This window comes from Alexandromys fortis, unplaced genomic scaffold, assembly GCF_014885135.2.
Source record: "Alexandromys fortis isolate MF-2015 unplaced genomic scaffold, M_Fortis_MF-2015_v1.1 scaffold_88, whole genome shotgun sequence".
Lineage (NCBI taxonomy): Eukaryota > Metazoa > Chordata > Mammalia > Rodentia > Cricetidae > Alexandromys > Alexandromys fortis.
In genome coordinates this window covers 7,685,806-7,697,134 of record NW_026067961.1, presented here as the reverse complement: position 1 = coordinate 7,697,134, position 11,329 = coordinate 7,685,806, and the positions used below count along the sequence as shown (strand labels likewise).

The window sequence follows — 11,329 nt, the reverse complement described above, 5'->3', positions numbered from 1 at the left end:
TTTTTTTTAAGAATTTTTAACTTTTAGCTTGCATATATTTTTAACACACTGTAAATCATTTAAACATTTTCTTTATCTTTGAATCTCTTTACTGTATATCTCTCTTTTTCTGACCACACGAGCCTTTAAATTACTGAGCAATATGAGTAGGATTAAAGTCGTGGCTTTGCCAGGTAGATCCAGTTCATTCCTTAGCTTTCCAGCCTCATGGCTGAGGTACCGGTTGTAGCCACGTTAACTGCCACAATTCTATGGCATTTCAAGGTCCCTGCCAGCAAGCGAGCTACAACAGAAAACAGTCAAGTCCTCTCTCGGTAGTCGGCCCTCCTGCCTCAGAGTTTGTCCTGGCAGGACAGCCCAGAAAGCCGGCATTTTTAAACAGCACAGCTTTTTTCCTGCTACAGCTGAAAATCGAAAAGCCTGCGTTCAGCTTTTCGTCAAAACCGTTTAAGTGTTTCGTGGCAGGACCTCTTAATGAGCTGCAGGGTTTTGCAGCTGAAGCTGAGTCAGGAAGCCTCTCTTAGATGAGAGTGCTTGCTTGCTTCTAGTAAGTGGAGCAGACTCGAGAAATCGCTGCTACCAAGAAAACATGTTTCACTCCATTCTTTCCCAAGCTTTCTCAGGCTTTTTGTGGATTCAGTTGTCCACACGTCTGGGCGCCATCTGTTGAAATAAGAGCTGCGTCGGGGTTGCATCCTCAACACCCCGGCCGCTTGGCTAGCTCATGCCCGAAATAACAACACACAAGAGAGAGAGAGAAGGTGGTAGATGATTTAAAAATCTTAAAAATAAGCACAGGAGAAGGGAAAGGAGGACTTTCAGGAGAAATGTATCCCATAGTTAAATCTCAATAATTTTATCTCTGATATTTCAAAAACTCAAAAAGCCATGACTAAATTAGTACCTATTATGAGAAACCTCAAATTCTTGATTATGCTCTGTTGGAATTCCTCTTTAAATTTACACCCAGATGTAGTTTCTCTTCTGGTGTTATTGAAAATTTGGTATTCTGTTTCTGCACAATCCTCACATTTAACTGCATACATTGAGTTTCATTTTTATTTTGATCTTCGTGTCTTTCATCTTTAATTAGCTGCTATTGTGAAAATTTAAATCTCATATCAAAAGAACTGCTTAAAAGTCCCAGACCTATTTCCTCACTTTGACGTTTCTGTCCCCTGAATGGCAGCAGCAGATGACAGTGTAAGATAGAACACGAACTAATTCGCCTTGGAAGCACATACACTGGGTTTTCTTTCCTATAAAGCTACCTGGTCTTTAATTTCTACTTCATCCTGCTCTCTTAGACTTTGCATGATGTAAACTTCTCTGCCCAGAACAAAACTCAGCAAACCCCACAGCACGGGAAACCTTTTATTTCTTTACACTCAGAGCTCAGGGTAACTGTCATATGTTCTTTATGTAACCAACGACAGTGTTTACTATCTTCACGGAGCAGGGGAAAGACAAAAATTTCCAATCAAACAATACTAGGCACCCGTGAAAGCCATCCTCCACATGGTTCCAGGTCACAGGGACCCCCTGGTCTTCAAAGCGCTTCTTGTAGAGCAAGCCATCGTCCCGGAGGATGTCATTCTCACAGGTCACCAGGAATACCTCCGGGAGCTGAGCAATGATCTTGTCATCTGCTAAGACAGGTGAAATTTGTACATCGAAAATGTGTTTTGTTTCTAGATAGGCAGCCTCATTAAAACATCCAAGAAAGTCAGGCTGTAAGTCGTGACCCCAGAACCTTCTGGGGATGTTGTCCGAGCTGATCCATTTCCTGTACTTCTTCCACTTGTCCAGAGGTATGACGGCACCTGTCAACATGGCATCTTTCCAAGAGATGTCAATGGCCAGGTATTTACACAGACAGAAGATCATGAATTCTCTAGTAAGAAATGGGACATTTTTACTCTTCTGATGAGATGGTAAGCAGAAATTGATGGCCTGGACTATTGGAGTAATCAGGATTTGAGCCCTGATCTTGGGGAGACTAGGGCTACTGAGCAAGACCTGGACGATAGTGGCCACAGCCCAAGCTCCAATACTCTCTCCACAGAGCACCACCCGAGAGGGGTCCACCCCATAGGTTTCCAGGCCTCTCAGGAACTGGATCGTGGCACTCAGGCAGTCATTAAAAAGGACAGGGTGGTGGTAGTGAGGAAGCTGGCGGTACCTAAGGGAGAAGGAGCAAACACAGCATGCTTATTCACAAAGGGATAACTGGAGGCCGTTCCAATCCCCATCCTCCACTCTCAGAGAGGACTGAACCGGACTCGATCCCCAGAGTGTTTCTAATAAGTAAACGTGGTAACCATCATTTTTTCTTGAGGAGCATACCCAGAGTCATTCATTCAACCCAGGATTCTCCATTCCTGCCCACACCATGCTTCTCTCGGATGAGTCAAGCACACACAGGATAAGGTGAGTTCAAAGCTGTTGCCTTTAGAAGTCAGTTAGCCACCAAATACCCAGAAAAGTCATTTGAAACCACTACTTCTATTGACACAGATTCGGGGGACACCTCTCCTGATGTACTGGGGACGTGTTGATCATTGTTAAAACTACAGCTAGAAACCCTTCAAATTGATATTGATGCTAATCCTAAGGTCTGTTCATAAACATTCCTTTCGATGTTTATTCTTCTGTAGTTAAGCTAAAAGTGTGATAAGGGGGTAGTTTTACCTCCTATTTGAGTGCTCTTAAACTCTTCCTTGTTGCCCTGGTTGCCATGAGGAAGTGACTAATAGTCATACCACCAACTGGACTACTCTTGTGCCTGTACTGGGCACTTTGAGCACCACGTACACCTTGAGAAAGCTTTCGGACATCCATGGCCACTTGCCACTAACTCACAGCTCCAGCTCTCACCCTTGCAGCCCAGCCAGCACTGTTTTGAACATCGTGCACCAGACTCTCCCCGTCACCTTCATCAAAGCCAGAGGAGAGACCCTGGCCCTAATGGTCTAATGGAGGGACTCTTGGGGCTGCGACAAGAGGCACAATGTAAGATTCCCATGGATGTAGCTACTCATTTGCCAGGTCTGCTAAGACTAAAACACATAGACTTTTTAAAACTACATAAGGCAGTTGAACGAGAAATGTCCACATAGACTCGTGTATTTAAACACACTTGGTCTCAGTGCTGGTGTTTGGGATGGTTATAACCTCTAGGGGATGTGGCCTTGATAGAGGAAATACATCACTGAAGGCTGACTCTAAGAGTCCATAGCTTCACCCTGCTTCCTGTTTTGGTTTCCTCTGCTTTCCATGTACAGGTGAGATGTGTTGCCCCGTTTTCCTGCTGACATCCCTCCCTCTCCTGCCCTTATGGCCTCTAACCCTTGGAAACCATAAACTGAAATAAACCCTTTCTTTCTTAAATTGTTTATAGTCAGAGAGTTTCTATTAAAGCAACAGAAAAGTAACTAATGTGGAGCTGGTGCCAAGAGTAGGGTTGTTGCTGTGAAAATCTCAATCATACTGTTTTTCTGAGGAAAAGTTTAGAAGTTTAGACTGTTTGGTCAAAGGTGAGACCCCAGCCCTCTGACACCCCAATATCCAAAGAGGCTAGAATGTAATATTGAGTTGGAACTGTTACCCCAGACTGCCATGCGCTTGGACTCCAACTCCCAGCCTGCCAAGCACTGACCCCTTCCCAGAGAGGATCAGGACCATTCCCACAGGGTATTTAGGCTTGTGGGGGATGGGGAAAAAGGAACACGTGGTTTTGGGTTTGCACGTGTGCTTCCTCTGTCTTTGCCCTGCCATGCTCCCAGCCACCTGGTAGTATGTCATTAATTAAACACAGGCATTTGATTTGGTCTAATTTGGTCTAATTGGAGTTCTTTGTATTGGCAGAGTGGCTCGTATTAAGATTTTTCTTAACATAGGCTTTAATAGTCATTGTGAGAATGACTGGCCTAATTTGAAGCCCAAGCCATGAGAAGGAGCCCATGCCGGACACTGCCTGGAACAGGAATCTGGATAGCCCAGAGACTTAGGATAGACCCAAATATGACTAACAAAAAAGAAAACAGTGTCTAGCCCCATCATCATCAGAGAGGCTTCCTCCAGCAGCTGATGGCAGCAGATGCAGAGATCACAGCCAAATATTACGTGGAACTCGGGAACCCGCAGAGAGGGGGAGGAATGATTGTAAGAGCCAGAGGGGTTAAGGAGAACACAGCTCACAGAATCTACAAACAGGGCTCATAGGGGCTCCCAGAGACTGAAACAGCAATCATGGAGTCTACGTAGGTCTGCCCTAGGCCCTCTGCATACATGCTGTGGTTGTTTAGCACGGGGCTTTTGTGGGACTTCTAAACGTAGGGGTGGGGATGTCTCTGACTCGTTTGCCTGCTCCTGGGATTCTTTCTCTTTTACTGGATTGCCTCACCCAGCCTTGATATGGGCATGGTACTCTCTAATCTCATATTCGCATTGCAAGTTAGGGGCATCTTTTCAGACTTCTGTTGTTTGGATCATAGGATGCCCGTGTATATTGGACCATGTGCAAGAGAATCAGCGTCCCTGAACTTCTTTTGGAGATCTTTAGTTTTAAAAAACCCACATTATAAATGCTGTCTCCAATGGAGAAGTCATCAACAGTCCCAGGACTCTCAGGCCACTTACCCCACTGATAGCAATACTGAGTCTGTCTCCCGGGCCAGAAAACTGCACAGGTTGTGGTATGTGTCTGCAATAGAAGGCCCAGCGTGGACCAGTTGTGATGAGAACACACAGAACTTAGCAATGCCGCAGCCCCATGAATAGCAGCTACCATAATGGACATGGCTGACATCCCCTCTCTGAAGTTCAGAGAATCTCACGTGCTTCCGTATATCAAGAGCAAGGAGAAGTCAAAGTGACCAAATGGGAGAGACATTAAGGTGCGTGGGAAAGGCTGAAGTGTAGCAGGAGTGGGTTCTATAGTGTGTTTTCAAGGGCCCTTCTCTAGGGAGAGAAGACTAAATGGAACTATGGAAAGTGGAGCTAGTCCACCACTGTGGGAAAGCAGAGCTGGAGAGGTGAATAGATTCTCACAACAGCGATCCAGCTGTGCTCAGGGATGCATGTAAGTATGGGGCCTTTGTGGGGAAAAAACAAAACAGGAATAAGCCAGCGCTGGGAGTGGGAAAGAGGGAGTGACACCCAGTGCCAGAATAGCTCCACTCAGACATTGCTGCCCCAACCTGGACACAGACTAATACAGAAAATACTGCCATGGAGATTACTATGTGACTGGCTGATTTGATCCCCAGTCTTTCCGTCTACAGTCTCTAATAGAAGTTCTAACTTCCACTTGTTTTGACTCTCCCCACCCCAAGAGGTCCTCATGGGAATGTGAACAAGACTCTGCCTGTCATGGGGACCTTCCTCTCCTGTCCCACGTGGAAGCTACTTACCTAGGCTACCAAAGATAGCAGCCCCTCCATGGTAGAAGATGATGCCTCTCTGGAGTTGGGAGGACATCGCCTTGGGCTGGAACAGTCTCACAGGGATTGACCCAAAACGCATGTTGGTTACCAGCACAGTAGGGTCCTTCTTTATGGCCCCTATATCACCAAAAAACTGAACAAACTTGTTCATAGTGCAAATTCTCAGCTTCTCCAGTGTGTTCCCCTGTTGGAGGAAAATGAAGGGGTGAGGGCAGGGGATTGTAGAGCAAGAAGGTAGATGCTGCAACTACTTACCATAGTTCAAACATAGTCACCATTTCTCACCTGCCTCCTACATGTACAACAGTCTCATGGGCATACAACTGACTTTGAACTCTTTCATATGAGGAAGGCAGTTCATACTTTTCTTCCTAAAAGACCTCCACTGGATGATGATGTTTTTGGGACCCAAGCATTTCTTTTCCTCTAAATTTGTGTTAAAATGTCGTTGTCATTGTCAGTGTTAAAAGATTGATCATTTAAATGGTGGTGACACGGAAGCTCCACGTATGGATTAAGACCATGATGAAGGGAAAGGAATAATTACCTCTGGCATAGTCTCCTGGGGAGTGAGTTTGGCTGAAATTTTCTGACAAATGAACATAGGCACACTTGTCTTTTTACCACAGGATGATACAAAGAAGGCCCACTGATGACACCTAGTTCGTGGGTTTTCCAAACAAACCCTGTAAGACAAACTACCTTCTATTGTCTGTAAATCACCTGGTCTGTGGTACTGTTAGAGCAACATAAAAAAAAAAAAAAAATAAGACTTGGCCTGAAGGAAAACCAGCTTAGGGCTAAGTGGCCATTAGTCATTGAGAGAGACAAAACTGAACGTCCCAGGCAATAGCCCTGACTTCAGTGTCCCAGTTAGTTGTCAACTGACACAACCAAGAGTTGCCTGAGAATAGATTCAGTTGGTACATTGCAAGATCAGATTGTTCCGAGGAGATTACTGTGTGAGATTGTCCTGATTGTTAATTGATGTTAAAGGATGGTTCAGCCCACTATAGGCATTACCATTCCCTAGCCAAATGGGCCTGGGCTATATCAGAAAGCTGAATAAGCATGATCTTTTGAGAAACCCATGAAACTGTGTTCCTCCATGGTTTCTGCTTCTTCAAATTACTGTTTGAGTTTTTGTCCTGACTCCAGTGATCAGCAGCGACCTGGAGGCCCTAGCCTGAAATAAATCCTTTCCTCCCCTAAATCATTTACGGTCAGAGTGTTTCATCGCAGCAAAATAAAGGAAACCAAAACATCGACCATCTTTTGCTCTCTGGGTGACTGTACCCAGACTGGGATGGCAAAAACAGTTTCTTAGCAGTGGCAACTCACCACTACCCACAGCTTTGGGATACGGGGGCCGCTTAGTCTGTGTGTGTCATTGACTGGAAGAAGTCATATGATGAACTAGGGATGTGATATGGCCCCTAACACAGGGATAAAAAGACCCGCACAGACTCCCCAAATGGGTTCTGTGGCCCTGTTTTCACTTGCTGATTTGGAATGAAGGGGTAATGCATATATAAGGTTGTCAGGGGACAGTTTAGAGTCAGATGTCTTCTTCTACCATGTGGATTCCATGGTTTAAACTCAGTTCATTGGGTTTCGTGGCAAGAGCTTTTGTCCAGTAAACCAATTCACTGACCATTCCAATTTGATTTTAAGCTAATATACTCACTCTGATATATCTTTGCTAATATAAATTATAGCTATGTTTCAGTGTGTGTGCTAAATGCTCACAGTCACTGGATTGTATCCTCTATGGACTTCATGCTTAGGGTACTTCTTTGTCATAAGGAGAGCACCATGGTGGGCTAACAACAAAAATTAGAGCAACAGGTGCTTACCAGGTATCTATAATGTATCAGTACTAGCCCAAGTAGTTTCAGTTACCAACTTGCTTGAGCCTTCTAAGTCAAGCACAAGAATTTGCTCTGTGACAAAATGGGAAACTGAGGCATGTCTGATGTGGGAGTGATTTCTTATTAATAAAGAAACTGCCTAGGCCCATTTGATAGGCCAACCCTTAGGTAGGCGGAGTAAACAGAACAGGATGCTGGGAGAAAGAAGCTGAGTAGGGAGTCGCCATGATTCTCCGGCTCCAGACAGACGCAGGTTAAGATCCTCCCTGGTAAGCCAGCTCGTAGGCTACACAGAATTTTAGAAATGGGTTAGAACAATATGTAAGAGCTAGCCAATAAGAAGCTGGAACTAGCCAGGCCAGGCAGTGTTTGAAAGAATACAGTTTCTGTGTAATTATTTCTGGGCATAAGCTAGCCATGCATGTGGGCGGCCGGGTGCCGGGGACGCAGCCCCGCGGCCCTTATTTCAACACATGTCAATGTTGAAGTGCCTTGTTCAGAGTTGTTCAATAAGATGCAACTGATGAACTGGAAAGAATTTATGGTTGCAATCAAACGAGCATGATTTCAAGTGTGAGCCCTACTGCCAGCTAACTGGAAAGCACTGGGCATTATCACTGCACACCAACCTCCCTTGTCTGCAAATGAGAAACTGACGTCCATGGAAGTGACCTAAGGAGGAGGGGGAAATTGGGAGACTACAAAGCTCATTCCTCTGGCTTCTGGCTCTCAAATTTGTGTTTGACCAAAAGTAGGCTCTTCTTTGAGAACTGTAGAATCTTTCCAGGTTTCTTTCTTCTCCTTCTCTCGTCCACATCTTCAGTACATTAAAACACCTGGATTTCCTCTTGTTCGCCTCCCTCCTGGACAGCATGCCCGAGGGGCTTTGGACTGGATAGAAGAGGCAGGGTCCTATTATATGAAGCACATGCTGCAGGACCAATCCTAGATCATCACCTCATCTTAGGTGAAAACCTGTAGTATCTGTCAACTGTGAATATTTAGCTTAGGGGCTATTCTCTCCTCTCTCTCTCTCTCTCTCTCTCTCTCTCTCTCTCTCTCTCTCTTTCTCTCTGCTTAAATTTTGGAGAATTTCATACATGAGTACTGTATCGATATCATTTATATCATTTCTAGCTCTCTATTCCCTGTTCCCTCTCACTCCCTCTCAAATGTATGATCTCTTCTTAAATTAGTATTGTTACACATCTACACACATGCATGCTGCATTTGTATACACCACCTCCTGTGTCCACTTAGCATTGCTGTTATGGACATGTTTTAGGGCTGACCGCTTGGAGTTAGATGACCCAGCACAGAGCTCGCCCTGGAGAAAACGGATCCTCCTTCTCTACGCAGCTGTTGCTTACCTGTAGCTCTTCATCTAACGTTGAGGTTTTGTGCAATTTCCCCCACCCACATCGGCACGGCACCTGGTATTGCTAATGTGCAGGCCTTATCTAGGCAGTCAAATCTCATCAACCATAGCTGAGATTTCATGGGTGCAGCTTCCCTGGCGTGTCTAGAAGACACTATCTTGCAGCAAGCACCCTGGTCCGTATGTTCTTACAGTATGATCAAAACTCAGAGAATTTGGGGGCCATGAATAAATAGGCTCTAATGAATAGAAAGATCCAGGTGCTTGAGGGGCATTTGGAGATGCAGAGCCCTCTTTTGTGGTGCTGGGCTCTAGCCTAGCCTGAAATTCTCAGTCTGTTTACTTCCCCAACACGTTCCATTTTTCCTCGTGAAAAATCCCAACAGCATAGGAACATACATTTTTACCACTTATCAGAGCCTAGGAAGATTTATGACTTGAAATCTAATACTTCCACGTACCTGATCAGAAAAAAAATGCCCTTGTTCCCATGAGGATTCTGAAACACCGGTTAAACAAGAGGCTCTCACAGCCAATGAGAGCCAAGCAGAAATGCTCATCAGATCGCTTGGTTGAGTGCTTCCCACTCCTTCTCCCCGACCTCTTCCTTTTAAACAATCCCCTGGGGTATTAACTGTTCTGTTTGGCCCCTACCAAGTATCCCCGCACCCCAGTATGGGAGCATCGGATTTTTTCAAATTGCCTGTCTCCCATATTCTTTTTATATGTGCTGCACTTGTTGGCAGGTGCTGATCCCTGACCCCAATCTCAAGCCCCAACCCTGGCACAGAGCTAGCTTTCCAGGGCATCCATACTGAAAGGCTGAGTGATTATCACATGCATGATTTGCCCTGTAAACAATGCCTGCCCTGTGCCCAGGACAAAGTTGAACAAGCTAATCTATGGTCTCAGGGTCTCTCACACTGATGCCAAAAGCACCTGCAGTCAGGCAGACGGGAAGAGAGAAGAGGATGGAGCTGTGGTTGAAGGTATTGGTGGAACCTCTCAGATGATGAGCGCTTGGTGGGCAGCAACTCCATCTGGAATTCACTGCAGTCCTCAGAAAAGAACCCAGGAAGCGAGTGTGGTCATGTAGCCTGTAATCCCAGCACTTGGCTCAAGGCAAGCAGTGGGCTCAAGGCTGGGCTGGACTATATGGTGAGACTATCTCAAAGGAAAAAAAGATAAAGGGATGGTGAGGAAGGAAGGAAAGGAAATATGAGTGAGAAGAAAAAAAGGAACAGGGAGAAGAGGGGAAGAAAGAAGAAGCATAGGAAATTCCCATGATTGTGAAATTCCTCAGATTCTGTCTAGTGGGAATCTTGAAAAAGGGAAATGAAAATAGAAGAAACAATAAGATACAAACAGCACCCCCAATCCGTGGTGTCCCCAAAAGCAAACTCACCAAGGCCATGAGGAAGAGCACAAAACAATGCATGACTCTCAACTTGACTGGATGCTTTAAAGAGGAAGGAACTTCCGTTGTGAGAAAATGCTTAACCACAGCCCATACAAAGTGTCCCAGGAAGAATGTGGTCAGTCCACCCAACAGTAGCAGCCACAGGACAGCCATGGCCCCGAGACCCTTAGGAGCTGCTGTCCTGAAGAACTAACTTCAAAAGCTCTGAAAGAAACAGCTAAGCTGCTTTTATACACTGCATCTTCCAACCCAGTGCTTCAAGCATGCTCTTGAACTGACCTATACTCCAGATAGCCACATAAGCCATCCAAAAAGAACAGAGGTACTTGTTTCCTGGGGAACAAAAGAACAGAAAATCATATCTCGCCCACCAAGGTGGATTGGTGTGAGACAATTGTCTGTATTCCGTCAATTATATTTTAAATAAATGCTGATTGGTCAGTAGCCAGGCAGGAAGTATAGGCGGGACAACCAAATAAGAAGTAGAGGTGGGGGCTGGAGAGATGGCTCAGCGGTTAAGAGCATTGCCTGCTCTTCCAAAGGTCCTGAGTTCAATTCCCGGCAACCACATGATGGCTCACAACCATCTGTAATGAGGTCTGGTGCCCTCTTCTGGCCTGCAGACATACACACAGACAGAATATTGTATACATAATAAATAAATAAATAAATAAATTTAAAAAAAAAGAAGAAGAAGTAGAGGTGGGTCAATGAAAACAGGAGAATTCTGGGAAGAGGAAAGCTTGGCCCACAATCTTGGCCCAGCCACAGAAGAAGCAGGATATGACTGCCTCATTGAAAAAGGTACTGTGTCATGTGGCTAACACAGATAGGAATAATGGGCTAATATAAGTTATAAGAGTTAATAAGAAGCCTGAGATACTAAGTCAATTAGTTTATAACTAATGTAGACCTCTGTGTGATTTCTTTGGGGGGACCAGGCAGGACAGAAAACCTCAGACAACAGTAGATTTGAGAGGTGGGTTTCTCACAGTGTTATGAGACTCTTATACATCCCAGCAACTGGGGAATCCCGGGAAGAGGGTTGACATGGGCTATACAGTCTTAATGTGCAGGCCCTTCAACTGCATCACATGAGAAATGCCCCCTTTCCCCACAAGAGTCTATTAGGGTGAGGAAAACACATCTCATTCCCAACTTCTTGGCTCACTACCTTCCCACTATCCAATACCCCATCTAGGATGCAGAGGTT

The 11,329-nt window shown here is 45.1% G+C and overlaps 1 protein-coding gene across 1 annotated transcript; it reads right to left on the bottom strand.

Annotated features, from left to right (window-relative positions):
- Window positions 1–1,369: 1,369 nt before the first annotated feature.
- Window positions 1,370–10,269, bottom strand: LOC126508264 (arylacetamide deacetylase-like 4). Its single transcript, XM_050153408.1, has 4 exons — window positions 10,102–10,269; window positions 5,415–5,631; window positions 4,642–4,705; window positions 1,370–2,182 (listed from the first exon to the last, which is right to left on the bottom strand). The coding sequence occupies exons 1-4, from the start codon at window positions 10,267–10,269 to the stop codon at window positions 1,408–1,410; spliced, it is 1,224 nt and encodes a 407-aa protein (XP_050009365.1). The 3' UTR covers window positions 1,370–1,407.
- Window positions 10,270–11,329: the final 1,060 nt, after the last annotated feature.